The following is a 27,641-nucleotide window of genomic DNA, read 5'->3' as shown; positions in this document are numbered from 1 at the left end:
AACCAAAGGAACAGCCACAACCCCCCTCTTCTGGCCTTCAAACAGCCACCCAACCTCTCCATGCTCATCATCAGAAGCAAGCTTCCCACAGACCAGGACACATGAACTCAAAGTGGCTCCAGAATAACAGATGCAAAACCTGCAGACATTTCTATTGCTAGGATGATCAACACACACCACAACACACCTTTCAAGACCCATGGGTCCTACATATGCCTAGCACAACAGGTGGTGTACCTCATCTAGTGCACTAAATGCCTCGATAACAACTATGTGGGTGAAACCAATCACTATGTCTTGCATGACTTTGAACAAAAAAATAAGACAAAAATATCATATCACTTGTGGGTGAATGCTTCACAAAGCGATCACTCTATATCTGACCTCTCAATTCTCATCCTCAAAGGAAACCTGTATATACGGTGACCAGATGTCCTGATTTATAGGGACAGTCCCAATATTCAGGGCTTTGTCTTATATAAGCGCCTGTTACCGCCTACTCCCTGTTCCGATTTTTCACACTTGCTATCTGGTCACCCTACCTGCATACTATGTTCAAAAGACAAGCCTAGCAGCTTAAATTCATAACTTTGCTAGACACTAAAAATCATGATCTGAATAGCAACACTGGATTTATAGCTTATTACAACAATCTATAACCCACTAACCCCAGCCCCCAATTTCCCCTCTTTTTTTCTCCCTATGAGTGGAGCAGTGTTAACTGGCAACTTCACCTTGAATGGTCCCTTGAAATAAGTGTTAACTACTTATTCTAAACAATATGTTCCACCGTGTATTTAGGTGTGATACTACTCCCAGTACGTTTCCCAGACCTGAAGAAGAGTTCTGTGTAAGCTTGAAAGCTTCTCTCTCACCAACAGAAGTGGTCCAATAAAAGATATAACCTCACCCACCTTGCCTTTCTAATATCCTTGGAACAACTCAGCTACAGCAACACAGCATATAAAAATTAATGTGTAATTTATTTTAAAAAATGATTAAAGCTTAACTCTCTACTGACTTCAATATGCACTTCCATAGTTTTCACTTGTAAACATTGAGGCTGCTCAGTGCTGAAGTACTCCAAGCTCCTAAGGTGCCAGTAGCAAGCCGGGTGGATCGTGACTTAGAGGCAATCACTGTAGGTGTTTCAGCAGCCAGGCCTTGTAGGTGCTAGCCCTGGTGGGTCCCAGCGACTACTCAGACACATGGTTAAGTGAAAGGGTAGTTTATTAAGGCTGGCAGGAAAAGGAAATGTTGCAAATATCCTAGGTACAGAGGCTTAAATGGTTACAGTTCAAGGTGAGCAATAGTTGTTATTGTTAGGGACCCCGAAGCAGTCCAATCAACAACCAGGGCTCTTCAGGCCTAGTGCTTGGGTGACCTCTCCAGTCCAGTTTCTATTCAGAGAAATAGGAGCCTGCAGGTTTCCAGGCCAGGCTCAATTAATTAGTCTTATTAGGGTCCCTCTGCACTGGTTCAATGCCCAGCCACTACTGCTCCCTCTGTAAGACCCACATAGATCTGCACCTAGTTGTGATGTCTGGCACTCACAGTACGGGAACTGTGTGGGCAGAGAGGCCATGCCTCCTTGCTTTTAACAAAAGAAACAAGGGAAGAATTCATGTCCCCTGTAGAATTTTTTTTCCTTGGTAGAATAATAGATTCTGCCAGGGAGGTGCTGTAGTTACACCTTTTGCCCACCAGGGGCTGCTGTGGCACCAGAAGAGTGGGCCGCTGGCTCACCACCAGAGCAGCCAGCTGCAGAGGAAGGGGGCGCTTTGGCCTTGGTCCCCGCACTTCTACAGAGGTTCTAGCATCCTTGACTCCCAGCCTGTTCCACACACTGCTCTGCATATGGTTTCTGGGCATTTCTCTCTGCATTCAGTCTCTCTGTAATTCCTGACTTGCCATGTGGCCTCTACATCCAATTTCTTTGTAGCTCCTAACTAGCCATGTGGCCAGCTACTGCTTCCAATTCCCAACAATGCCCAGCTACTCTTACTTGGCCAGAGGAAGGAGAAGTATAGTGGGGAGGGAGCTGGTAAGATTTGTAGTCCCCTGCTTTGCAGATCCATGACACACAGAGTTTGTCTACACATACAGCACTCAGCAGCACAGCTGCAGTGTGACTGGTGAAGACGCTTTCTGCTGATGGGAGAGAGCTCTCCTGTCGGCATAATAAAACCACCTCTGCAAGTGGCAGAAGCTATGATGGTGGGAGAAGCTCTCCCACTGACACAGCGCTGTGCACACTGGTGCTCATGTCTGTGTAACTTATGTTGCTCTGGGGTGTAAATAAACCACCCCTCTGAGTGACATAGGTTATGCCAACATAAACTGTAGTGTAGACATAGCCATAGTCAAAACCTGACACAGCTGTGTCAGAACTCCAGAGTGAACGAGCAGTGAAAAAACTCCTATGTAACTAACTTCAGTACAATGAATAGACATTATGCCATAGTCCCATAATGTTAAATGTAGTGTAAATTATTTACATGTGTGAAACTGATATTTCAATTGCTAATAACTCCTATTCATGTTTGTACAAGTAGCAAGAAAGCTTCAGCTTTTTCAGGTTTCTTATGCATCAAACACTCTCCAATAATTCAAAAAATGGATGACTAGATTTCTTTTGAACTACTCTAAAACTTCATCTTCATGAGACCATGCATGGAAAATTTCTCTTGGGGAAGAAATAAGATTCTTTCAGAAAATTTTGATCTTTAAAAATATGGGGGCTTGGAAATCTGAGCATAATCTTCAGTAGCGCTTTCAATGTCAATGGCCTGGAGGAAAGAGTTTGGACTCCTGTATTTACAGCCAAAAATGCACAAATCGGAACTAAGCAGCCTTTCACCAATCATAGCATGACTCAGTTTCCAAATAGATTGTTTTAATTAATAGCAATGCAATAATTTAATGTTTTTAGTTTCTCTACAAAAATGCCTCTGCAGATCCCCACAGCAGAATCTTCATCCTATGCCTTATGAGTCACAGACCTTTGCAGGAAGTTAGTAGCTAATCGCTATAGATGTATTTTTGGGGGATACCCAAGTGTGACAGGTATATTTAGAAATTTAAAGCTGAATGTAAATATTTATTCCATCTCATCTCCAATGATCTTACATAAGGGTGCAACTTCTGGGTATCCCTGTCAATGGAATAGAATAGTATTTGTAGGTGAATACAGAAATGAATAACTAATATAGTTAACTGGTATGAAACTCCTCCAAAGCATCTGATTAAAATGCTGGTGGTGCATTTAGATATAAAAAATATCAATGAAAGTTTAAGAATACATTTTATTTCATAGACAGCTTTCTGCTATTGAGATGCCAACCATAATGAGATTAACAGAAGCACAAATGGTATTTTTATATATCAGTCTTCCATCTCTTCATTAGAAACAACATTTTAAAATGAATTCTCTTGACTTCAGAGTAGACTGGAACCTGAAGGATCTGGATCTGGTGACCTTGACCGAGACAGTGAGGTTTTAAGAGTAAGTATGTACTAATGTTTGCTAATTTTGTGCAGTAAATAGCTTTATCTTTTATCTGTATTTTAAATGATTATAGCATTTGAATAATTATGAATCAATGATCATATGGTTACACAGTGCAAAACATGGTTTTTATTTAGATAGCATCCTTAATACAAAACATCACAAAAAACTTTGCAAGGAGAGTTTATTTGATCCAAAGAGTAGAGGAAGCTTTGCAGTCAGATTTTAAGAGAAAAAGTGAGTTGGAAGCTTGGTTAGAGGCAAAAAAGTGCAGAAAAATGGGGCAGCACAATTAAAAATTCAGCTGTCACTAGCACTCTCCCACGATTGTGGAGCATTTGGGGAAGGGACAGAGGAGGCTCGGATTGCGGGAGTGTCATTGGTGGTGGAGTGGGAGAAAGAGATGGGAGAAACAGAGTGAAGGAATCATGGAGAGGTTTTTGTTTGTTTTAAAGAAAGTCCCTTTTGATTCTGAGATGATTAGAAGTCAGTGAAGATAAGTGGATGGTATTATTCATTGCTTGCTTCAGCTTTGGGCACCTATTCCTTTAATAAGGTGTACAACTATATGGGGCTGTTAATTCACACTAATGCCTTCTGTGAGCCTTGAGTGTCCTCTCTGTCTTCTGCCTGTATCCAAACCTTTGCAAAGGCCAGGATTAGTGCTGTACTTTTATTAAATCAAAACTGGAGATCTTTCTAAAAAGATATGCTGTAGCTCAAACAAAAAATATGGTCTTGATCAGTGTTGAGCTGGAGCCGGTTCACACTGGTTTGCTAGAACCGGTTGTTAAATTTAGAAGCCCTTTTAGAACCGGTTGTTCCGCGAGGGACAACTGGTTCTAAAACGGCTTCTAAATTTAACCGGCCAAAAGTGGCGCCTTAGGCGCCGACTCCATGGGTGCTCCAAGCCCTGGAGCACCCGCGGGGAAAATTTGGTGGGTGCAGAGCACCCACCGGCAGCTCCCTGCCCCGGCCCCAGCTCACCTCCGCTCCACCTCCTCCCCTGAACGTGCCACCCTGCTGTGCTTCTCTGCCCCCACCAGGCTTCCTGCAAATCAGCTGTTTGCGTGGGAAGCTGGGGCAGGCTGAGAAGCAGGCGGTGGCTTCCCGCTCAGACCCGTGGAGGTGGAGCGGAGGTGAGCTTGGGCAGGGGGGCGCGAGGAGGGCCGCCCGGGCCGCAGCAGGTAATCCAGGGGGCGAGGTGCAGGGGAACCGCTTCCCGCCCCAGATCACCTCCGCCACCCTTGGCCAGAGCGGGAAGCCACCGCCTGCTTCTCTGCCCTCCCCGGCTTCCTGCTGAACAGCTGATTCGCGGGAAGCCTGGGGAGGGGGCGGAGAAACAGAGTGGGGCACTGCGTTCAGGGGAGGAGGCGGAGTGGAGGTGAGGAGATCTGGGGTTGGGCGTGGGGCGGGGAGCTGCCGGTGGGTGCAGAGCACCTGGGGAGTTGGCGCCTAAGGTTCCACTTTTGATGAGATCAGTGGGGGAGCGGTCCCTCCCCCTGCCCCCCCCAGCTACGCTCTCCCACCCCTAGGAGCCAGAGGGACCTGCCGGATGCTTCCTGGGAGCTGCCTCAGGTAAGCACCTCCAGGACTCCCCACCTTGCCCCCCGGCAGGTGCCTCTGGCTCTTAGGGGTGGGCACCCACTATGGTGGCCCACGAGACCCTCCTGCCCGGTTCTGGGGGCAATCAGGGGACAGGGGAGGGAGATAGATGGGGCAAGGGTCCGGGGGGGGGCATCAAGGAACGCAGGGGGGTTGGATGGGGCAGGAGTCCCGGGCGGCGGGGGTGGGCAGCGACCCCCTTGTGGGGTAAGGAGGAAACCCATTGTTAAGATTTTGGCAGCTCATCACTGGTCTTGATATCGAGATTACTATGCAGGAGGTCAGAGTAGATTATCATAATAGTCCCTTCTGGATTTTGGATCACGTGGTGATTGCCTGTTCTGTTCATTCCCTCTGGAGCACCTGTCATTGGCCACTGTTGGAAGACAGGATACTGGGCTGAATGGACCTTTGGTCTGACCCAGTATGGCCGTTCTTATGTTCTTATGACTTAAAATCTATGAATCATACTTTCCCAGTATTGAATTCATCAAAGGCTGATGCCCTATTTATAATTAATATGTTAATAAGTAGGGGCATAGCGAGCAGATCGAGGGACGTGATCGTCCCCCTCTATTCGACATTGGTGAGGCCTCATCTGGAGTACTGTGTCCAGTTTTGGGCCCCACGCTACAAGAAGGATGTGGATAAATTGGAGAGAGTCCAGCGAAGGGCAACAAAAAATATTAGGGGTCTGGAACACATGACTTATGAGGAGAGGCTGAGGGAACTGGGATTGTTTAGTCTGCAGAAGAGAAGAATGAGGGGGGATTTGATAGCTGCTTTCAACTACCTGTGAGGTGGTTCCAGAGAGGATGGTTCTAGACTATTCTCAGTGGTAGAAGAGGACAGGACAAGGAGTAATGGTCTCAAGTTGCAGTGGGGGAGGTTTAGGTTGGATATTAGGAAAAACTTTTTCACTAGGAGGGTGGTGAAACACTGGAATGCGTTACCTAGGGAGGTGGTAGAATCTCCTTCCTTAGAAAGTTTTTAAGGTCAGGCTTGACAAAGCCCTGGCTGGGATGATTTAATTGGGGATTGGTCCTGCTTTGAGCAGGGGGTTGGACTAGATGACCTCCTGAGGTCCCTTCCAACCCTGATATTCTGTGATTCTATGATTCTATGTTCCTTTGGACCCATGTTTCTGACACTACTGCCATTAGATGGAATTCATCCTGTGTACTATCTGAGTCTCAATTAAGCCCTATTTTAGGGATTTATATGTGAATTAAGGGGTTTTTAGCCTTGTGCTGGTACTTTCAGGGGTGTGTGTGTGAATTTCTTAAGATGCAGTGTGGTCTAGCGCCGTGCTACTCAAAGTGGTGGTCCGTGGACCGGTGCCGGTCCGTGAGCCATCGGTGGCCGGTCTGCGTGCACATTGGAAAAAAAAATTGCCAGTCCCCCACATCAGATAGCTTGAGAAGCACTGCTCTAGCAGACAAGGTGCTCGATTAAGAATCAGGAGACTTCCATTGTATTTCTGGCTCCTCCTCTGACCTGCTGTCCCTTCACCTCTCAGTCTCTTTGTATCCCTTCCACCTTGTCTCCATTGTTTAGATTATAAACTTCTCCTCAGGGCAGAGACAGTTTTGCTGTATGTTTATATAGCACAATGGGACGCCTGCCTAGGGATGACTCATCAGCTTTAACTCAAACTTTCACTTTGCTACCAAGGTAAAGTTTGGAGTTTTCCTTGACCCTGAGCTATTTTTTTCTTGCTACATGTCTGAACAGCCAGCCAAATCCAGCCTTACCTTGCTCCTGCTGAAATGCTGAATAACGAAATGCAGCAACAATAATCCCATAAAACTCCCATCTCCAAGCATTACTTTGTATATAATGACAGGTTTCAGAGTAACAGCCGTGTTAGTCTGTATTCGCAAAAAGAAAAGGAGTACTTGTGGCACCTTAGAGACTAACCAATTTATTTGAGCATAAGCTTTCGTGAGCAACAGCTCACTTCATTGGATGCATACTGTGGAATGTCTAGCATCTGATGAAGTGAGCTGTTGCTCACGAAAGCTTATGCTCAAATAAATTGGTTAGTCTCTAAGGTGCCACAAGTACTCCTTTTCTTTTTGTATATAATGTTACACTTAACTGGGCTTAATGCCCAGAGAATCAGCCAGAAGCACAGTAAAGGTGTGTGGTGGGGAATCTTACAAAGAGAAAGAGCTGGTAGTCAAATGGTCAAAGGTGAACAAACCTAATACAAAGGTATTGTATTGATCATTGTTGACAGCCAGAGAGAGAAACTACCATACACCTTTGGGATGGGCCTGTCATCTGTATTGAAATTTTCTGTTTTATAATCTTCCTAAATCTCTCTTTTCTAAACTTCAAGAAGTCCAGGATGCCATATCCAGGAAGCTTGGTCATATAGTATAGCCCCGTCCTGCAGCATCTTCACTGACATCCTATCCATCTCTCAGTCCAGTTCAAAATTGCTCTCCTAGGACTCAGTGTTGTGAGGTGCTGAGAAACTTATCCTCAGCCAAGTGTTCCTTCAGTGGGACTCTTCATGTGCATAAAGTTAAGCATGTGATTGTGTTTTTCTGGATCAAGGCCAAAGTGCTCATCAATTTACAGGGTCAAGCCCGTAATTTTCAAAATTCTCCATTACCTTTTTCCGTTAATATACAGGATCAGTAATACAAGGTAAAGCATTAAAGATTAACTTTTATTTAAGAGAGAGGAATTTTCAAATGTATATTTCTTAAATATGAAAACAACTTGGTTCTTTCCATGGATCTTTCATTTCATGCGGTTTAATGTCATTGTGCTATCAGAGCCACGTCTTTGGGCAGGAATCACCTGTTTGTTCTGTTTGTACAGCACCTAGCACAATGGATTTAACATGTCCATGACTAGGGCTCCTTGGTGCTATGGTAATACAACTAGTAGTAATAATCCTGCTCCCTCTGAAATTAATAGCAGAAGTCCCTTTGGCTTCTATCTATCCTGATTGCTTCGGAATGAAGACCATGTTGATCACTGGAGTATCCCTGAGTGTCTTACACAAAGTAAACACAGTAGATTTTCATTTTTAACTGTCTTCCATAGTTGCAGATTAAAGGTGATGGTGGAGGCATACCTCCCAGAGCAAGGGAAGAATGAACTTCTGTGACACTGCTAGGGAGAGAGGGGGATCAATGGGAGCAGGATTGACCCTTAATGAAAAGAAAGGGAAGTGTTTGCCCAAGTTCAGTGATATAGAGTTTTATGAATTCTATTTAAGAATGCTGGTTCTCTTTAAGAATGCTGCATGGACCTGGCCGGGGTGGGGATGAAAACAAATGACAATGTTTTCTAACAGTATTTCTGATTTCTCAAGGGTCTCCCTGGGCCACCAGGCCCTCCAGGATTACCCGGAGCACCAGGAAAACCTGATTCAAATGCAAGATCCCCTGGATCACCAGGGAACGATGGGAAAGATGGACCTTCTGGTGAGCCAGGCCCTCCAGTGAGTATCACTCATGTGTAGACATTAGTGCTATACTTCAGCTATAATTTCCTACACAGAGAACTTGCATGTTTCTTAAGCCTTGTCTACACTGCCCCTTTACAGCGCTGAAACTTTCTCGCTCAGGGATGTGAACCCTCACCCTGCGAGCACTGCAAGTTTCAGCGCTGTAAAGTGGCAGTGTAGACAGCACCACCGCTAGGAGCTACTCCCCCCTCGTGGAGGTGGGGTTTTTTTACAGCACTGGGAGAGCTCTCTCCCAGCGCTGGTGCCGCGACTACACAGCCATGTTAAAGCGAAGTGAAGACAAACTCTTAGAATGCTGACTGTTGTTGGTATTTTAGGATGGGCGCTACTAGATGAGCCCAGGATTTGATGGAATTTGCAATTTTTTGCCAGATTCTTATGAAAGGCACAAAAGCCAAAGGGCCATATTCTCTGGAACAGCTAGCTGCATTGCTTCATTCCAGAGCAGTACAAAGCAGCCAAAGAATACAGGTGAATGTGGACCAGGCTGAAGAATGAAGGATGCTTTTACTGAAGTTTAATGAGACTGTTTATTTGTTTTTCCCTGACATTTTCAGGAAAATAAAGCTGGGAAGCAGTTACACAATTCAAAGGGAATTTATAACTTAAAGCTACCATTGGACTTTCATCTCTTTGGGCTTTCTCCCTTCATTGTAGCTCACCCAGAGATGAAAATTTACCCTTTAGTCCTAAGGAACACTTGAAGTGCAGTCCTACTTTGAAAGATGATAGTAGAAATGGTGTCATGGGGTTGTATATTTATTGTATGTCAATACATGTTAAATAAGCTCAGCTAACAATAAAAACAGTAACTACTAGCTCTGTAAACTTAGTCTGGAATCTGAGAGTCAAGGTGGGTTTTTTCCTTCTCACACATCACCACTGGCAACAGAAGTTGAGGCCCAAATCTGATCCGCTGCAATCCCGCTATCTTCAAATTATTCTCTGTGACCCCAATGCTTTCAGTGGATTTGCACAGGTGTAACTGGCACTTTGTGTAAAAAACCAAACAAAACCCCCCCACTCCTTTCTCTCTGTCCCAGTTGCGTTGGTTTTCCAGGGCTAACATGAGTAAAAACATAGTGCCTAGAGTCAGCAGACACGATTCTGATTACTGTTAGAGAGCTTATTCCTTCCTTCACTCTCCCACTTCCCTGGTCCTTCTCGCATGAACAGAGAGCAACAATACCTGAAGTCCGAAGGTGCAAACAATTCGATGTTTATTGGGGTGAACTTCCAGCAAGCTTAAATACAAGTTCCTTTTTCCTTATTTTCGAATCCCAACTTACTTCCTGTTTTCCCCTAATTTATATAGTAATATTCTTAGCTATACCTTAACCAATCATTCTACTGAAATTTAACTAACCAATCCTAACATATTGTAACATGATTAGCTAACCAATTATATCCCACCACCTTAATTAGTTTACACCCAGCAAAATTAATTATACAGCAGACAGAAACAATCACAGAACCAGACAGAGACCATGCCAATAAACAATAGCAAAGTGGGAACTATAATGACAAAACAATACAGAAGTGAGGATTTCACAACTACATCTATAAAGACATAAGAGTTTCCCAGCTGTGTCTATTGATAAGTGAGTTCTTACCAGACAGAAAACTATCAACCTCAATTTCCTTTTACATCTTCTAGGCACTTCCCTTTCTCTGGAGGTGATAGGCACTATCAGGATAGAATTGTATTCCTAACAGCCCAATAGCACCTTCTTTCAATGTGACTACTTTGGAATGTGAGGATGTGACCGGTCGCTTCCCAGCTTATGGCTGCCTCTGTCGCTTAGCCAAAGGCCTTAGCCTAAGAACAGGACCTCAGACTGTCACAGTAAGAGAAGGACCTTACACTGGCAGACAGTGATTTTGATTCTTTCTTTTATACCTCTAACTAGCCAAGTGATAAGAATACACCTAAATTCTTAAAGTACAGGCCTCTACAGACAGGCCTGAATATCTATATCCTAACAATTACATCATGCAAGAAAGTGATTACTGAATGTAACCACTTTTCAGAGTAGAGTAGAAGGACACTTTGGGCTGGTCTCCACTACGGGGAGATTGATGCTACAGCAATTGATGCAACAGGAATCGATTTAGCGGGTCTAGTGAAGATCCACTAAATCGATGGCAGAGCGCTTTCTGGTCAACCTTGGTACTCCAGCTCTCCGAGAAGAGTAAGGGAAGTCGACCGGCGAGCATCTCCCAGTGACTCAGCACCGTGAAGACACTGGGGTAACTTGCATAGCTGGAGTAGTTTAGCTTAGGTCACCTTACCCCAGTAGTGAAGACAAACCCTTAGAAAGGCCCAATCCCACTCGTGTTGACTTAGTTGAAGCAAGATTGACCCCACCAAAGAATTGGTGCCCAGATTAGCTACAGTGTTTTTCTTTCTTTTTTTCAAGCAAAGACAATTATACTTGGCATGCCCTAATGAATCTTAGCTCAGAACATATATCTTCTCAAAAATCTTTGAAGCTAAATACGTTATTTTTAAAATATCAATTTATCTGATTAATTTTGTTTGTTTAAGTCATAGGATGAATTCTAATTTCATTGAATTGTAATTGTAATTTCATTCCTTGAGATCTTTCCTCATGTCCTGAAGGACCTATTCCTTGAAGCCCTTCAGAAGGTGGCTCCAAGGACATGAAACTTGGACTCTTCATTCTACCACCTGTGAATAAATGACGGGAATGATTAGGATAGTGTCAACTGATTGTACTACTTGTTTAAACTAAAATAGGAAAAACAAGCTGTTTGGGAGCAAACATTTATTGTACTTACTGTAAATGTAAGTGCCACAATAAGGATCATCCCACTCTGAGTTAAAATAAATAATTATGGTTTTAAGTGACTCCTTTTAAATAGTATCAAAAGGCAACCAAATAAAGGGCAATAATACATCTGCCTTAAATGACATAATATAAATACTTGCTTTCTAGAGGGGGGAAGAAAAGTGCTAGAATGAACAAAATGGGGTCCCCAAAGTCATTTAATGTATTTTTGTTTCCTAATCAAAAAAGGCTGCCAAGTTTGCAGAAGGTAGGAAGGACAGTTTAAAGAACTGTGTCTGTTTGAGTCAATTAATCTTGAACAGACCAGAAATTTTATGAAACATAGGATTTCAATCCTGTAAACCCTTTCTCATGTTGTTTCATATAGCCAGTATCCATATACAGCAGCTGCTGCTGCCAACTCAAGCTGGTTAAGGACAAACCTAAATAATATAAAAGACAATTGAAATAGAAATGGTTCACCCCCATCCCCAAAGCCTGCCCTTTCTGTGGCGTGAGGGTGACCCTGGCGCACGTGTATCTTCAGTGCACCAAATTGCAGTCCCTCTTGTTTGGTGGAGGATCAACCCTTAGGCCAACCTTCAGGCCTACCCTTAAAGTAACAACCAAGGGAGCACAGAAGGGGGAAGGCAAACCCTGCCATCAGTGGGGCTGATTACCCCAGGCCCACCATCGCCAGAGGGGTAAGCACTAAAATCTGGCAGGATGAAGGAGGTGCCTGGTCAGAGGCTATCCTCACATTTCCCTTAGCAAAAGTGTGAACATTTTCAGTGTTGGATAGTAGGGTTTCTACACAGTCCATGGTTCAACTCCCTTTTGTTCCTCTTCAGGGACTCTATATAAAAAGTTTGCTGGGACCCCTTATCTCCTGCCCAGATGTGAAAAGTGCTGGGATACGCTTTGTAGTCTCACTGACTGCTGTCCTATAAGCCATCAAAAGGAATGGGATATGCTGGTCTCAGTTCCTTTGACGCTGTTCTACAAAGGAATTCCTAGAGTCCTATTGAACCTTTTCACCATCCCATCAGATTGGGGGGTGGGGGTGGTGATGGGAGCTCTGCAATCCCTAGAATCTCACAAATGTGTTGGAACACTTTGGATTCTGATTTTCTCCTTTCATCTTTAACTCATCTGGGACCCCAAATCTGGTGAAGAATTCATTTACTAAGACCTCTCCTACTGTCCCAGCATCTTGATGTCTTAGTGTGTTAGCCTCAGGCCATTTTGTAAAGTAGTCCAGAACCACCAGCAAATACTTATTGTCAGCCTCTGTCTCAGCCAAGGTCCCAAGAACATCAATGGCAGCATGCTCCATTGGTGCCCCCCACAAGATAATGCCGCAAAGGGAATGTCCCAGTTTTAAAGGGACCCCCCTTTATAATGCAAGCATCACATTTCCTTTATCAATTTTCCACATCCTGCCTGAATTTTACCCAATAGAAATTTTTCTTTAGGTTGGCTCAGGTTTTTGCAGTCCCCAAAATGTCCAGTAGTTTTAAAATCATGACGTAACCTCAAAACTTCTTTTTTAATTTATCCGGTACAACCAGCTGGTGTCTGGATCCATCACTTGCTGGTTTCTCCCCATTCCTATACAATATTTCCTCTTTAAACTCAAAGCTTTCCCACCGTGACCCGAAAGCCTTTAGTGTGGTGTTTATCGGGGGGACACTATGTTCTACGGTGACTGCATATGCAAATTGATTTTCCAGTCTCACACAATCCTGATATCAGGATCCTCTCTTCGGAAAGTTTTGACTTGTTCTGGGGTCCATTCCTGCAACTCCATCCTCATCATTCCAGTTGATGAACCAGGAACATGGGCACTTGTGTGAATTAGAGGAAGTGAGCCGCCCCCAATTCCCTTGAGCAACTAATTCTTTGCTCTCCTGTTTGGGGCAGGGTTTGCAGTTAGACTCCCAACAGAGTTGTCTGGACAAAGTATCAGCATTACTGTGCTTATCGCCAGACTTATGTGTGATTGTGAAATCCTAGCACTGCAGTTTCTCCAAGCATCTGGAAAGCTGTCCCTTAGGATTCTTGAATCTAAAGAGCCATTGCAGGGAAGCATGGTCTGTCCTGACCACAAACTTCCTCTCATACAAATACCAGTGCAAATGTTCTACAGATTTAACCACTGCTACAAGTTCCTTTCGGGTGGTGCAATAAATAACTTAGACTTTTGCTGTAATAAGCAGCCAGCCTCTCAAGTCCCTTGTGTTCCTGTGTCAGTACTGTCCCCAGACCATAAGCACTAGCATCTGTGACCAATATGAAAAGGGGATTTTGAAACAAAGTTAGGCCAAGACAGGAGCAGTCACCAGAGCCTTTTTTTAACTCTGAAAATGCAACAAGCTGTGCAAACCCACGAACAAACCTTCTGAGCCCTATAAAACTCTGCACATATGTAAATGTCTAGGGAGTGGGCCAGGTCTGTACAGCCTCCATTTCTTTTTGTCGGGGAAATGCCCTCCTTGCTAATTGTGAGCCCAAGGTATGTTACCCCTTTTTGAAACAACTCAGATTTCTTTGGGTTCAGTTTCAAGTTGGCTGCCTTCAGTTTATCACCGACCATTTGTAAATGTTTTGGTTCTGGCTCAAATGTTTTAGCATGCACCAGGATATCATCTAGATATATCGGACAGGCCGAGAGGGGAATGCTATGTGTAATACCCTTTCCATTAGTCTCTCTAATGTGGCTGGGTATATTGCACAAACCAAAAGCCGTCACTTTAAATTGCACAAGCCATGTCCTGCTATGACAGCACTTTTCCCGCCCTGTCTCTTGGACCCTTTTCTGCTTGCCAATACCCACTTCTAAGGTCTAGTGTGAAAAACCATACTAAATCTGCTACAGCACCCAGGGTGTCATATATTTGTGGTAATGGATAAGAATCTTTTGAAGTGACTTCATTTAATTTTCTATACAGAATCTGGTGTCACCATCCTTTTTCTTAACCAGAATTATGGGTGAGGCCCAAAGGCTAGTCAAAGGCTCACTTATGCCTTCCCGATGGTCTGTGGTGTCTCTTTGCTTTTTGCTACTGGTAACCAGTAAGATGGCTGTTCAACGGGTCATTTTCACCAGTTGTGGGACCAATGCAGTACAACCTGTATCTTTATTGGATCAGGAGAACAACTCTTCTGCTAGGTGACTCTTGTGGTCCCTTCTAACCCTATGGTTCTATGATTCTTCAGATGCAGTTTCCCAGGTTTGGGCCATGTGCACTTACCCTGTCACTGTCTCCATTCAACACCAATTAGGTGGTTCAGTTTTGGATCCCCGATTCGCTTAGACCAGACATACTCGAAAAAGCCAATAACAATTATGTTTTAGCCTGTGCCAACTATCCTTATACTCAGCCCAATCCTATTAGAAAGTCAATAGGCAAACTCCCATTATTGTAGCTGCCCAGATCTAAGCAAAACCTGTAGGGCTGATCCTTGTGCCTTCACCAAGCTTTGCTCCTTCAATTTGGTGATCACCCATTTCCCAGACTGGGAAAGAGGCTTTCACTGGACACCTCAGACAGTCTGTCTTGCCCTGCCTTAAATTTATAACAATCCTTTTAGTGGTCATTTTTATATAACTGAACTATTTCCTTTAATTTTGGCATTATTGCCAATTTCCCTTGTTTTACAAATCAAATTTAACCGTTTTTCTAATAATTCCCTTTCTCCTGAAGATGTTGCTTTTGTTCTTTTTCTGAATCAATCAGGTCTTTTTTAAAATTCTTTTGTGAAGCCTCCAGCTCCTATTTTAGGTCTTGTTTTAAATCCCACTGGCCGGTTTTGAATTCTGCAAATGCCTCCATTATTTGTTCCATCTTGGTTCAGCAGGAATACCGGGTCACAATCTCTCCTCTTAGAAACTGGTTCCCGCTCCTGACACCAGTGTTACCCCTTTTTGACTCGAGCAGCAAATCAAAGTTTGGGGTGCTGGGGATATTCCAGTTGGAAATGAGAAGCTGGATATGAGTCAGCAGTGTGCCCTCGTTGCCAAGAAGGCCAATGGCATATTGGGCTGTATAAGTAGGAGCATTGCTGGCAGATCGAGGGAAGTGATGATTATTCCCCTCTATTCGGCACTGGTGAGGCCACACCTGGAGTATTGCATCCAGTTTTGGTCCCCACACTACAGAAGGAATGTGGACAAATTGGAGAGAGTCCAGCAGAGGGCAATGAAAATGATTAGGGGGCTGGGGCACATGACTTACAAGGAGAGGCTGTGGGAACTGGGTTATTTAGTCTGCAGAAGAGAAGAGTGAGGGGGGATTTGATAGTAGCCTTCACCTACCTGAAGGGGGGTTCCAAAGAGGATGGAGTTAGGCTGTTCTCAGTGGTGGCAGATGACAGAACAAGAAGCAATGGTCTCATGTTGCAGTGTGAGAGGTTTAGGTTGGATATTAGGAAACACTATTTCACTAGGAGGGTGATGAAGCACTGGAATGGGTTACCTAGGGAGGTGGTGGAATCTCCATCCTTAGAGGTTTTTAAGGCCCAGCTTGAGAAAGCCTTGGCTGGGATGATTTAGTTGGGAACTGGTCCTGCTTTGAACAGGGGGTTGGACTAGATGACCTCCTGAGGTCCCTTCCAACCCTGATAGTCTATGATTTTATGAAACAGAAATTGATGGAGTCTGTTTTTTCTTTGATGCAATCTTGTTTATTACCAAGAAATGTGCAAAGTCCTGTGTCTCTAAATGCAGAAGTAACCAAGAACAAAAGGAGCAGTTTCTTAGCTTGCAGCCCCCAAGACTTTTTAACCAACACCAGACCCCAAAGCACACTCTCTAGCTATGTCCAGGGTCACACAATGCTTACAGACTCTTGTTTGGCTTTCTTGCCTCTCCCTCTTTCTCTGTTGTCAGTTTTTGTGTGATCTGTCTACCCACATGCACCCCTCTGTTTTAGGTGGGGCTTGTGCTTAAAGTTATGTTAGGTGTGAACTTACCTTTCAATTATCAGTCTCATTGGGGTTTTAACTCAACTCATAACTAGATTTCACCCAGCTCATAATATGAGGAATAGACCTATCTTTCAAATGAATATTACAGTATGACGATCCTTACATCACCATCTGCCTTACAGCACTTTTGTAACAGAACTTTCCAAAAGCATTCATTCTGCTCCAAAGATAAACAGTGTATGTACTGATTTGTCTAATGCAAATCTGTGATAACTAGAGCATAGTAGGTTTACTTAAACATTAATTATTCTATTGTTAAACAGCACACAGCTTGTCTACATGGGGACATTCAGGAGAGTTAATCTGAATTAACTGAAGGTGTGAATTTAAAAGAGGATTAGTTAAATTGCATTAAACTCCTGGGTGGATACTCTAATTCAGAATTAAAATGACCTTAATTTGGTTTATCTTAATTCACTGTAGGACACTGTAATTCAAATTAAGGCCACTTTTAGGCAGTTTAACTAATTGACTTTTAATTAACCCCTATTTCAATTAATTTTCCTCAGTGTCCTTGTGTAGACAGGCCCAGAGAGTTTAAAAGTTTGCTAAAATGTATATTTTAAAGGTGGTGTGTAGTGTGCTGTATGTAACTTTTTATTTCTGCACTGAAATGTTCTTTGGTTTTACAATTTACAGGTGTCTGATGAGGAAATTAGTGGTTCTGGCATGGCGATAAGATGTTTGAATAGAGTCAAATAAGGTGGTCCTACAAATGTGGGCTCAAAAGTCAGTATTTCCCCTCCAAGCTGCTTTATCAATGTTTCAGAAACGGCCTTGTTCACATACCAACATTATTCTCAAGGTTCTATTGTGTGTCCCTAGCCTCTGCTTGCCAGAAGCTGGGACTGAGCGACAGGGGATGGATCACTTGACGATTACCTGTTCCGTTCATTCCCTCTGAAGCACCTGGCATTGGCCACTGTCAGAAGACAGGATACTGGGCTAGATGGACCCTTGGTCTGACCCAGTATGGATGTTCTTATGTTTGATTAATTAGCACAATAAATAGTTGCAATCAAGATGCAATTGACTTCCATTATGAAGCAAATTCTAAGTATTTGTAAACAAAATAATGTGCATATCTGGCCTTTTCCTTTTTATCCTACAGATTGGTTTGTAGCATTTGTCAATGGATTTTAAAATGCTTTACAGGGTTGTCCATAGCAACAATATTATGTTATGTGCTTACCAACATTTTGCTTTGAGTAATATTTGCAGAACTAGGTTCTGACACTGCAAGAGGATCTACATGGGCAGATTCTTAAATCTGCCTGGAGTCCCAATGATTTCAGCCTCATGGAGTCTTTAGAAAGCACAGCATTGGGGCTAGGGTGACTTTAAACCTCTTGGTGCCTTCCCAGTCCCCACCTGCTCCAGGGGCTGGAGAGGTCCTGATTTAATTTAAAACACCCCTGGGGGCCTTTTAAATTACGTCAGCCTTCCAGTGCTGCATGGTGTCACTTCCTCTCTTCAAGCTTGCTGGAAAGATCTTTGCTGTGACGTGGGGATCAGGCAGTTCCCATTGGTCAAGCAGTCTCCATGCTCTCTCTGAAAAGTCTCTGGGATAGTGGATTCTTTTCTTGATGGGTGTTGAGGAGCCATTAAAGCTTTCTGGATACTCCACTGTTGTACTTGAAATGCTGGTTGTGGGTGTTCCCAACTGCACAACATATTTCAGTAACACTTCATAACCTTACATATAATGATTGTACATAACACTCCAACAGGATATTAATGTTCAGCAGATCAAAATTTTTAAAATGATGCCTCACAGGGCATGCTTTGTACAAAACATATCATAATCCAATCACAGTGGTTAATATGGGGGTTCCAGGGTGCTGCTTTCTCATAGTGGGTCCTTGTATGCTAGCCTTACAGCTGGTTTCTGCTGTGTCTGCACTGGGTGAAATCCTACTCCACCTGGTCCAGACCTTCTGGACCTCTTTTACAGCACTTTGGCTCTTTGAACTGGAATAAAGGGGCTGGAGGATCTCATCCAGAGTTTGTCTTACTCTTGGCCCAGATTAGATAGCCATGGAATGGATTGCTGATTATACTACAGCATCACTACCACCCCCACCATTCAAAAATTGAGTCAGCCCCCCCGCCCCCATCATGCAATTGGCTGAAAAGTCATGAGATTTAAAATATAAATATATCTACTCTGGTGTTTGAACTTTAATGTGTTATTTCAGTCACATTCTCAAGCTTTACTCTGCAACCACACTGGCCAAAAATCTTTTTTAAAGAAATCTAAGATTCTTACCTAAGCACATGACTCTGGGAGCTGGAGCTTAAAGAAACACACCAAATATCATGAGATGTGCAATAAAAATGGTAAGAGTTAACAACGTTGCTACAGGACATTAAAGATCCTATTCTTCAAATAGTTACTACTGGGCATAGCCCTATTATCATGAATAGTTCCCATTTGGAAATTCATAAGTGCTACACGAAGTAGTAAGAGTTTACAGTAGGAGGCCCTAAGGCCCTGACTCTGCAAGGATGTAACCACGTGCTTAATGATATGCACTATGAGCATTTTAAGCCTGTGCATAAGACTCAGGACTGGAGCCTAAGAACGTAACTATGCAAAGAAGTTTCATTTTATTATTTAAATCCAGTACTTAGATACCTTTTCCTTGTTCTCATACTATACCATCCTTTAAATTGGTTTAAGTTTTATTTGAATTGCTTTTATGGAGAAGACAAAGCGGAGTTATTTATAGTTATGTGGTTGTGTCACTGCCACTTCAGTAACTTGAATTCTGTGACCGGCGTCGGTCGGTCCTCCGAGCCCCTAGGGGCGATGGAGAGCAATGGTCTCCATGGCAGGCCTCGGCCCCACCTCCTGGGTGTTGGGGGAATTAGCGGGAAGGTGTGCCGGCCAGAGTCCGTAGCGCGCCCCTCAGGCCGGGGAGCGCCGGCGAGAGTCCGTAGTGCGCCCCTCAGGCCGGGGAGCGCTGGGGTAGGGGAACGCAGGCCCACCCAACTCCACTGCGTTCCAGCCCAGGGCCCTAACAGTGGCGGGAGGCGAAGGTCCCGCCGCTGGGTCAGTGGGGCAGTCCGCGCCCGCTGGCCAAACACACCCACCCCACGGTGTAGTTGGGCCCCTGGGCTACTTCCTACCCGGTCTCTCTCAGGCGGGTCGCTCCGGTCCCTCCATCTCCTCCGGGTAGTCCGCTGCGGGCAGCTCCGGTCCCTCCAGGTATTCAGCTGCGGACCAGTCCCGCTCCCCCTCGGTATCCGACTCACGCTGGCCCGGGCTGCAGTCAGGCCCCTCCAGGTCCTCTGGGTATTCAGCGGTCGGCAGCCCTGGTTGCCACAGGCCTTCCCCCCCGGTCAGGCTCCTCCTTGCCCAGGGCTTCGCCTGGGTCAGCAGCAGGATCGTGAGGGAGCAGCCTGTGTCTCCCTCCCTCCCTGGTGCTCTCCTCACTGGGCAGAGGGCCCCGCCCTTTGTACTTCCTGTCCCACCCTTCCCCTTCCGGGGATTGGCGGAAGCTTGGCCTGGCCCTGCCCACTCAGGCTCAAAGGGTGGCTCTTTACCCTCTGGTTCGGAGGGGAGCCACCCTGGCTCCCTACATACCCCACCCCTCAAATCCAGCTCCCGATCTTCGGAGCCGGCGTCCTCACCTTCTCCGAGGCGGGATAGGAAATCCGCATTGGCGTTGTCTCGTCCCGCCCGATGGTGGATCGTGAAGGCATAGGGCTGCAGAGCGAGATACCATCGCATCAGCCTGGCATTATTGTCCTTCATCTTATTGAGCCATTTCAGGGGTGCGTGGTCCGTAACCAGTATAAAGGGGGCCCCGAGGAGGTAGTAGCGGAGAGCATCGACTGCCCACTTAACGGCTAGGGCCTCTTTCTCCACGACAGAGTAGTTCCGTTCTCTGGGGAACAGCTTCCGACTGAGGTAAACAATCGGGTGTTCCTCCCCGTCCACCTCCTGCGAGAGGACCGCCCCAAGCCCAACACCTGAGGCATCTGTCTGGACAATAAAGTCACGATGAAAGTCGGGGCTGAAGAGTATTGGATCGCTACACAGCCATTCTTTGATGGTTCAAAAGGCCATCTCACACTCGTTGGACCAATGCACCCGCCGGGGACTGTCCTTTGTCAAGAGCTCCGTTAGCGGGGCCGTAATGCTTGCGAAGTGGGGTACAAACCGCTGGTAATAACCAGCTAAGCCCAAAAATTGACGTACTTGCCTCTTCGTGGTCGGCACCGGACATTCCTGGAGTGCTTGGACCTTCCCAATGAGGGGGCGGACCTGTCCCCGGCCCAAGGTGTACCCCAGGTAAGTGGTTTCCTCCCACCCGATTCGACATTTTTTCGGGTTGGCTGTCAGCCCGGCTGCGCAGAGGTCCCGGAGGACTGCCGCTACTTGGTTAAGATGCTCCTCCCAGTTATTGCCATAGATGACCACATCGTCCAGGTAGGCCGCCGCGTATTTTGTGTGTGGTTGCAACACCCAGTCCATCAAATGCTGGAAGGTTGCCGGGGCCCCATGTAGGCCGAAAGGCATCCGGGTGAACTGGTATAACCCTGAAGGGGTGGCAAATGCGGTCTTCTCCTTGGGCTTGGGATCCAAGGGGATCTGCCAGTACCCTTTGGTGAGATCTAAAGTGGTGATATAACAGGCCTCCCCGAGCCGGTCAAGGAGCTCATCGACACGGGGCATCGGATAGGCGTCAAATTTTGAGATGGCGTTGACCCTCCGGAAGTCAATGCAAAACCGCCGGCTCCCATCGGGCTTCGGTACGAGGACAACAGGGCTCCGCCACTCGCTCTGGGAGGGCTCAATAACACCCAGCTCCAACATCGCCTGGACTTCCTCCTCTACAGCCTCCCACATTCGCCTCGGCAATGGCCGGGTTGTCTCTCGGACCACCACCCCGGGTTCCATCTGGATCACATGGTAGGTGAGCATAGTCCGCCCGGGTTTCGTGGTGAACATCTTGGGGAACGCCCTCACTAAGCAGAGTGCCTGTTCTCGCTGCTCAACGGTGATTGTCTCTGCTAGCTGGGGTTCACCATTATCCGACTCCTCGGGTGGTTGGGGCCCCAGTTCCGGTTCGGGGGGATATGGGGCCACTAGGAGCCCTTCCCCTGCCAAGGTTTTAAGAGGTTTACATGATAAATCTGCTTTTCCTTACGGCGACCAGTTTGCCGAATCTCATAAGTTACCGGCCCTACCTGGCGGAGGACCTCATATGGACCCTGCCAGCAGGCAAAAAGCTTTGATTCCTCCGAGGGGAGTAGGAGGATCACTCGGTCCCCTGGCCCGAATGATCGAGCCTTGGCGCCCCGATTGTAGTGCTGCTCCTGGGCTCTTTGGGCGGTGTTTAAGTTCTCCATCGCGAGCTCGCCCGCCCGCCCGCACCAGCCGCCCCTGCAGTTGTAAGACATATTGCAAGAGACCCTGGGTTGTGGACGGGTTATGTTCCCAAGTCTCCCTCAAGAGGTCCAACACCCTGCGGGGTCGCCGCCCATAGAAGAGCTCGAACGGGGAGAACTTCGTGGATGCCTGTGGGACTTCTCGAATCACCAGTAGTAAAGGAGGGAGCAGCTGGTCCCACTGGCGGAGATCCTGGGTGGGGAAACGCCGCAACATCCCCTTCAGGGTCCGGTTGAACCGCTCGGCCAATCCGTCAGTCTGGGGATGGTAGACCGAGGTCTGCAATTTCTTAATCCCCAATAGGGCACATACCTGGCGGAACAGCTTAGATGTGAAGTTGGTCCCTTGATCAGCGAGTATCTCCCGTGGGAGGCCCACCCTTGCGAAGATCTTCACGAGCTTCACAGCGATAGCACGGGCGGTGATACTTCTTAAGGGGATGGCCTCCGGGAAGCGGGTGGCGTAGTCCATCAGGACAAGGATGTATTGATGGCCCGCCTTGCTTTTTGGGAAAGGCCCGACCAGGTCCATTGCTACCCGCTCAAATGGCACACCTACGACTGGTAACGGGACCAGGGGGCCTTCCGTACCCCGTCCGGGGCTGCATGTTGGCAGTCCGGGCACGACGCACAATACTCCTTCATCTCACGGTGGACACCGGGCCAGAAGAACCTGGCCAGGACCCTGGCCACAGTTTTTTCCTGCCCTAAATGTCCGGCAGCCGGGATGTCATGTGCAAGCTTCAGGACAGCCCGACGATGGATGCGGGGGACCACGAGTTGGGTCCGGACCTCTTGGGGGTCTCAGTCAAGGCGGTAGAGCCGCTCGTGGTTGAGTTCAAACCTGGGCCACTGGGTGGTGTGCTGCACCTCCACGACCTCACCATCCACCCAGGCCAGCTGCTCGAAGGCAAACCGGAGTGTAGGATCCTCCCTTTGATCTTGGCTAAAGTCCACCAGGTCAGGAGGGGGACCCGCCACTTCCAGGCCCTCCTGCCTGGGGGTGGGGCCTGGTTCCGCTCCAGGGTCGGAGCTCAAGTCAGGTCCTGTCTTATTCTCAGGCGGGGCTCCCTCGAATGCCTCTTTGGTGGGTAGGGATTGGAGCACCTCGACGAAGTCTGGCCAGTCCCGGCATCCAAGATAGCCGCTTTCACTCGAGCATAAATGCGGGCCTCATCATCTGGGAGCCCACGGTAAGCCTTCTGGGCTAGCCCCATCAGGTATGGGGCGAGGAGTGTCGCCCATTGGTCAGGCACCCAACCAGCCACTGAGGCCACCCGCTCGAAGGTCACTAGGTAGGCTTCCGGGTCATCCTCAGGCCCCATCTTGGCCAGACGGATCGGTGGGGCGGGAGGGGTCGGGGTGGCTGCCTGCTCCGGTTGAGCGCCACCATGGCCTGACCACAGGGTTGCAAGCTGCTGGAAGCACTGGGTTTGTTGTTCCTGGTGCTGGGCCCCCAGGGTTTGGAGCAACTGCTGCTGGTGGGCGCCCAGCTGTTGCACGAGTTGGTGCTGCTGCTGTTTCTGGCTCTCAGCCAGGAACTTGATAAGCCTTTCCATCTCCATCTTTCCAGTAGGGGAGCTTCAGAGGCGCCCTCGCACTTACCCCTTTCGGCAGGGGTTGAGATCGCCTGCCCGCATTCTCCACCACTTGTGACCGGCGTCGATCGGTCCTCCGAGCCCGTAGGGGCGATGGAGAGCAATGGTCTTCGTGGCAGGCCTCGGCCCCACCTCCCGGGTGTTGGGGAATTAGCGGGAAGGTGTGCCGGCCAGAGTCAGTAGCACGCCCCTCAGGCAGGGGAGCGCCGGCCGGAGTCAGTAGCGCGCCCCTCAGGCAGGGGAGCGCCGGCCGGAGTCAGTAGTGCGCCCCTCAGGCAGGGGAGCGCCGGCCGGAGTCAGTAGCGCGCCCCTCAGGCCGGGGAGCGCCTCTGGTTCGGAGGAGAGCCACCCTGGCTCCCTACAATTCAAAATATTGATTCTTCCCAGAGCTTGAAATTAAAGCACTTGTTATAAGAGTTTTGTGTTAGATATCATCATGAAAGTTCATTTGGCATTGTTTCTTGGAACAAAATATGCTAAGAGAGATGGTAGAGATTCCTGTCAATATTTTCTTTAATACTGTCAAGTGGTTTTCTCAAGGTGAGATGTTCCACGTATAAATTTATTGTGAAATTATAATGATCCCATTTGAGTCTAGGATCTCTTTAGCATTGCTAAAATTTAAAACACCTCAGTTTGTGATCTAAACAGTAGGAATCTTATTTTTTATATACAAAAGTTTTCCTTTTTATTTTTTGGGCGTCCTTTTTAAAGATTACCCACTTCGTTAAGATAGTCTTCCATAATAAGGTCAACCAGGAGGAGAGGGAGGGAGAGAAGAGGAGAGGAACAGCCACAAAAAGACAGAGAATCATTTCTGACCAGTAAGAAATTCAGCCATGTTATCGAATATGATAGCAGCTACAGTCCATGAAATATTATCAAGAAAATTGTATAATTTGGAAAATAAGAAATTTTGGAAAGAGGAAAATCATTAAAGTACTTCAGGTGTTTTGGCCTCACTTAAGAATGATTCAGCAAGTTCTGGAGGTACAAAACCTTTGAGCTTCGTTGAAATCCCCAAACCATTTTTCTCACTAAGTGATACATTGTTGTTGACACATTCCTTCACTCTAGCAAGAATCTAAGCCTACTAGATATGGTGGGGTTTTCTTTATAAACTCACAGGGCAGATTCAGGCATAGTCTATATCAATTCATGATCATGGGAGTCCAATCCTGCACGATGCTGAGTGCCTCCTGAGATTCTAAGACTATGTCTACGCTACATCATTTACAGCGGCACAGCTGCACTGATGCAGTTGCACCACTATAGCACTTCTTGTGAAGACGCTCTAAGCTGACAGAAGAGAACTCTCCCGTCGGCTTAATAACTCTTGCCTCCGCAAGAGGCAATAGCTATTTGAGCGGGAGATCTGTCTACACTGGAGCTCACGTTGGTATAACTTATGTTGCTCGGAAGGGTGGCTTATTCACACCCCTGAGCGACATAAGTTATACCGAAGTAATTTGTAGTGTAGACATAGCCTCAGATACTGATTCAGCAGTAAGGCCAGATTCAGCAAAGCACTTGAGTGCATGCTTTTGTGAATAGGGATAGTGTTAAGTACATACTCTGGGCCTCATCCAAAGCCATTGAAATCAATGGAAGTTTTTTCAGATAAGACATTGTTGAGACCAGAAGTCACTACCCACTCTGCAATGTCTTGCATGCTGGACCCTCTTGTTAAATTCCATTTCAAGTGGCCTCTCTCTGAGTCAACTCACTACTATGGCAGCTGTTGCAGTATCATCAGAGGAATCTACATAACTAGGCTCCCCGCCCCCAACTGTTTCCTGTGAGCCGGGCTTCGACCATAGCTTTGACATAATTTGTGAGAAGTTGTCACTCGAGTCCACCACAAAGTTGTGCTCTTTAGCTTCCAGTTTCCTTCCCTCTCCTTTTCACAACCCCTGCACCAAAACCACATTGGTTCTGCATCCGTCAGAAACCTCTGAAGCCAGAGACTGGAATCAGGATATTGCCCTACAATAAAAACCAAAACATTATAATTCTTGTTGCAGTGCTGCTCAGAAGTCATGTAGCTGTGATATTCTGAACAAAATATTGTCTAACATCACATCCCAAACCAGGTCAGACTTCCTGGTGAGTATTACTGCAAGTTTGAGGAATTTCACTGAAAAATCTTGCAAGACAATCTGTTGCCATAGTCCATTATTTGCTGCATTTATGTACTGCTCTTGCAAGTTTTGCTTTAGAAAGCGCTTTGCAATGCTTTTGTATGTTAAAATTGATTTTCAGTGTCTTGAGTGTTGCTGTTTTACATCTAAAGAAGGAAAAGTAAATACAAAGATATGGCCTGGAAATGAACATAACCAAAACTTACTGAAAAATGTTACAAATTCACTCTGGGAGATTAAAAGAAAGTGAAGGAATATATATTCTTTACATACATATTTAGACTTCAGAAGTGAACTTTTAACCTTTGGCATAATGTTGGATTTCATGAACTTTAATTTTAAACTGCCTTTTACTATACAATACAAAAAAAACCAGATGCCACAATACAAAATGTACACTTCCATTTGGATGATGCCTTAGAGATCTATTGCTTACAAAGCAGAAATAAGTCAAATGTGCCTCTGCCTAATGAAATAAGTTTGCAGAGGATTTCTGCATGTGAAAAGTAGACAGTACGACTATCTGTGCAAGGAGTGTCCAACTATTGATGGTACACGCAGTACTGCTTTATGGCTGCTGTGAAGATGGAATGTGGCAATAGCTCCAGTCCTTCAAAGTGCATAACTTTACTCTGAATTGTCCCATCGACTTTGATGGTCACAATGTAAAGTTAAGCATAAACCTTTGAAGGTTTCAAGGCCTGTGGTCTCAATCCTGTAAAACCTTTACCCTTGTGAGTAGTCCCATTGTGACCACTGACTAAAAGGGTAAAGCCTATTCATATGAGTAAGGGTGTCAGGTTTGGGACCTATGGATCCGCGTCTTGATCACACTGAAATCAATGGTAACTCTTCCATTGTGATTAATGGCCCAGGATGCCTGAACATCTGAGGCAATGAGCACTGTCCAGACCCACTGAAGTCCTTGAAGTGCAGGGTGCTCAACTCCTCACAGTACTGGTCTCTGTGTGGTCACTAATATAGATCCAGTTATACCAGCACTATAGGTTGTGAACCCTTCCATTTATGCTACACTGTCATCTGATGGCTGTGTTCGTGTGTTGTTCCACAATTTGTAAAAACTGCTTCATTGTGGGCGTATACCTAGCTGAATAGACTAAGCTATTCATCTCCCTTATTTTAATACACTTTAGTTTCTTCCAAAATCAAGGAATTTGAATGCCTTTTAGAGAAATTGATCTGACTAAAGTTTTGCAGATTTCATGACTCTTTGACATGCTGTATAAATCTAGGGGTCAATGATAGAATCAATCCTTTTTAGGATAAACTAATTAATATTAAAAATCGACAGAGAATCATTTCTGACCAGTAAGAAATTCAGCCATGGTATCGAATATGATAGCAGCTACAGTCCATGAAATATTATCAAGAAAATTGTATAATTTGGAAAATAAGAAATTTTGGAAAGAGGAAAATCATTAAAGTACTTCAGGTGTTTTGGCCTCACTTAAGAATGATTCAGCAAGTTCTGGAGGTACAAAACCTTTGAGCTTCGTTGAAATCCCCAAACCATTTTTCTCACTAAGTGATACATTGTTGTTGACACATTCCTTCACTCTAGCAAGAATCTAAGCCTACTAGATATGGTGGGGTTTTCTTTATAAACTCACAGGGCAGATTCAGGCATAGTCTATATCAATTCATGATCATGGGAGTCCAATCCTGCACGATGCTGAGTGCCTCCTGAGATTCTAAGACTATGTCTACGCTACATCATTTACAGCGGCACAGCTGCACTGATGCAGTTGCACCACTATAGCACTTCTTGTGAAGACGCTCTAAGCTGACAGAAGAGAACTCTCCCGTCGGCTTAATAACTCTTGCCTCCGCAAGAGGCAATAGCTATTTGAGCGGGAGATCTGTCTACACTGGAGCTCACGTTGGTATAACTTATGTTGCTCGGAAGGGTGGCTTATTCACACCCCTGAGCGACATAAGTTATACCGAAGTAATTTGTAGTGTAGACATAGCCTCAGATACTGATTCAGCAGTAAGGCCAGATTCAGCAAAGCACTTGAGTGCATGCTTTTGTGAATAGGGATAGTGTTAAGTACATACTCTGGGCCTCATCCAAAGCCATTGAAATCAATGGAAGTT

General features: G+C 45.9%; 1 protein-coding gene across 8 annotated transcripts in view; it reads left to right on the top strand.

Moving 5' to 3' along the window:
• COL15A1 (collagen type XV alpha 1 chain) overlaps window positions 1–27,641 on the top strand; it is a 282,083-nt gene that overhangs the window by 153,569 nt on the left and 100,873 nt on the right. For all 8 annotated transcript variants that reach the window (XM_073332560.2, XM_073332555.2, XM_073332559.2 and 5 more), the window contains 2 exons: window positions 3,443–3,505; window positions 8,448–8,576. In XM_073332560.2, the coding sequence (XP_073188661.2) occupies window positions 3,443–3,505; window positions 8,448–8,576 (192 nt within the window). The remainder of the gene's footprint in view (window positions 1–3,442; window positions 3,506–8,447; window positions 8,577–27,641) is intronic.

This window comes from Lepidochelys kempii, chromosome 2, assembly GCF_965140285.1.
Source record: "Lepidochelys kempii isolate rLepKem1 chromosome 2, rLepKem1.hap1, whole genome shotgun sequence".
NCBI classification, from domain to species: Eukaryota; Metazoa; Chordata; order Testudines; family Cheloniidae; genus Lepidochelys; species Lepidochelys kempii.
Note: the sequence above shows the minus strand (reverse complement) of the source record. Positions and strands in the feature narration are given on the sequence as shown.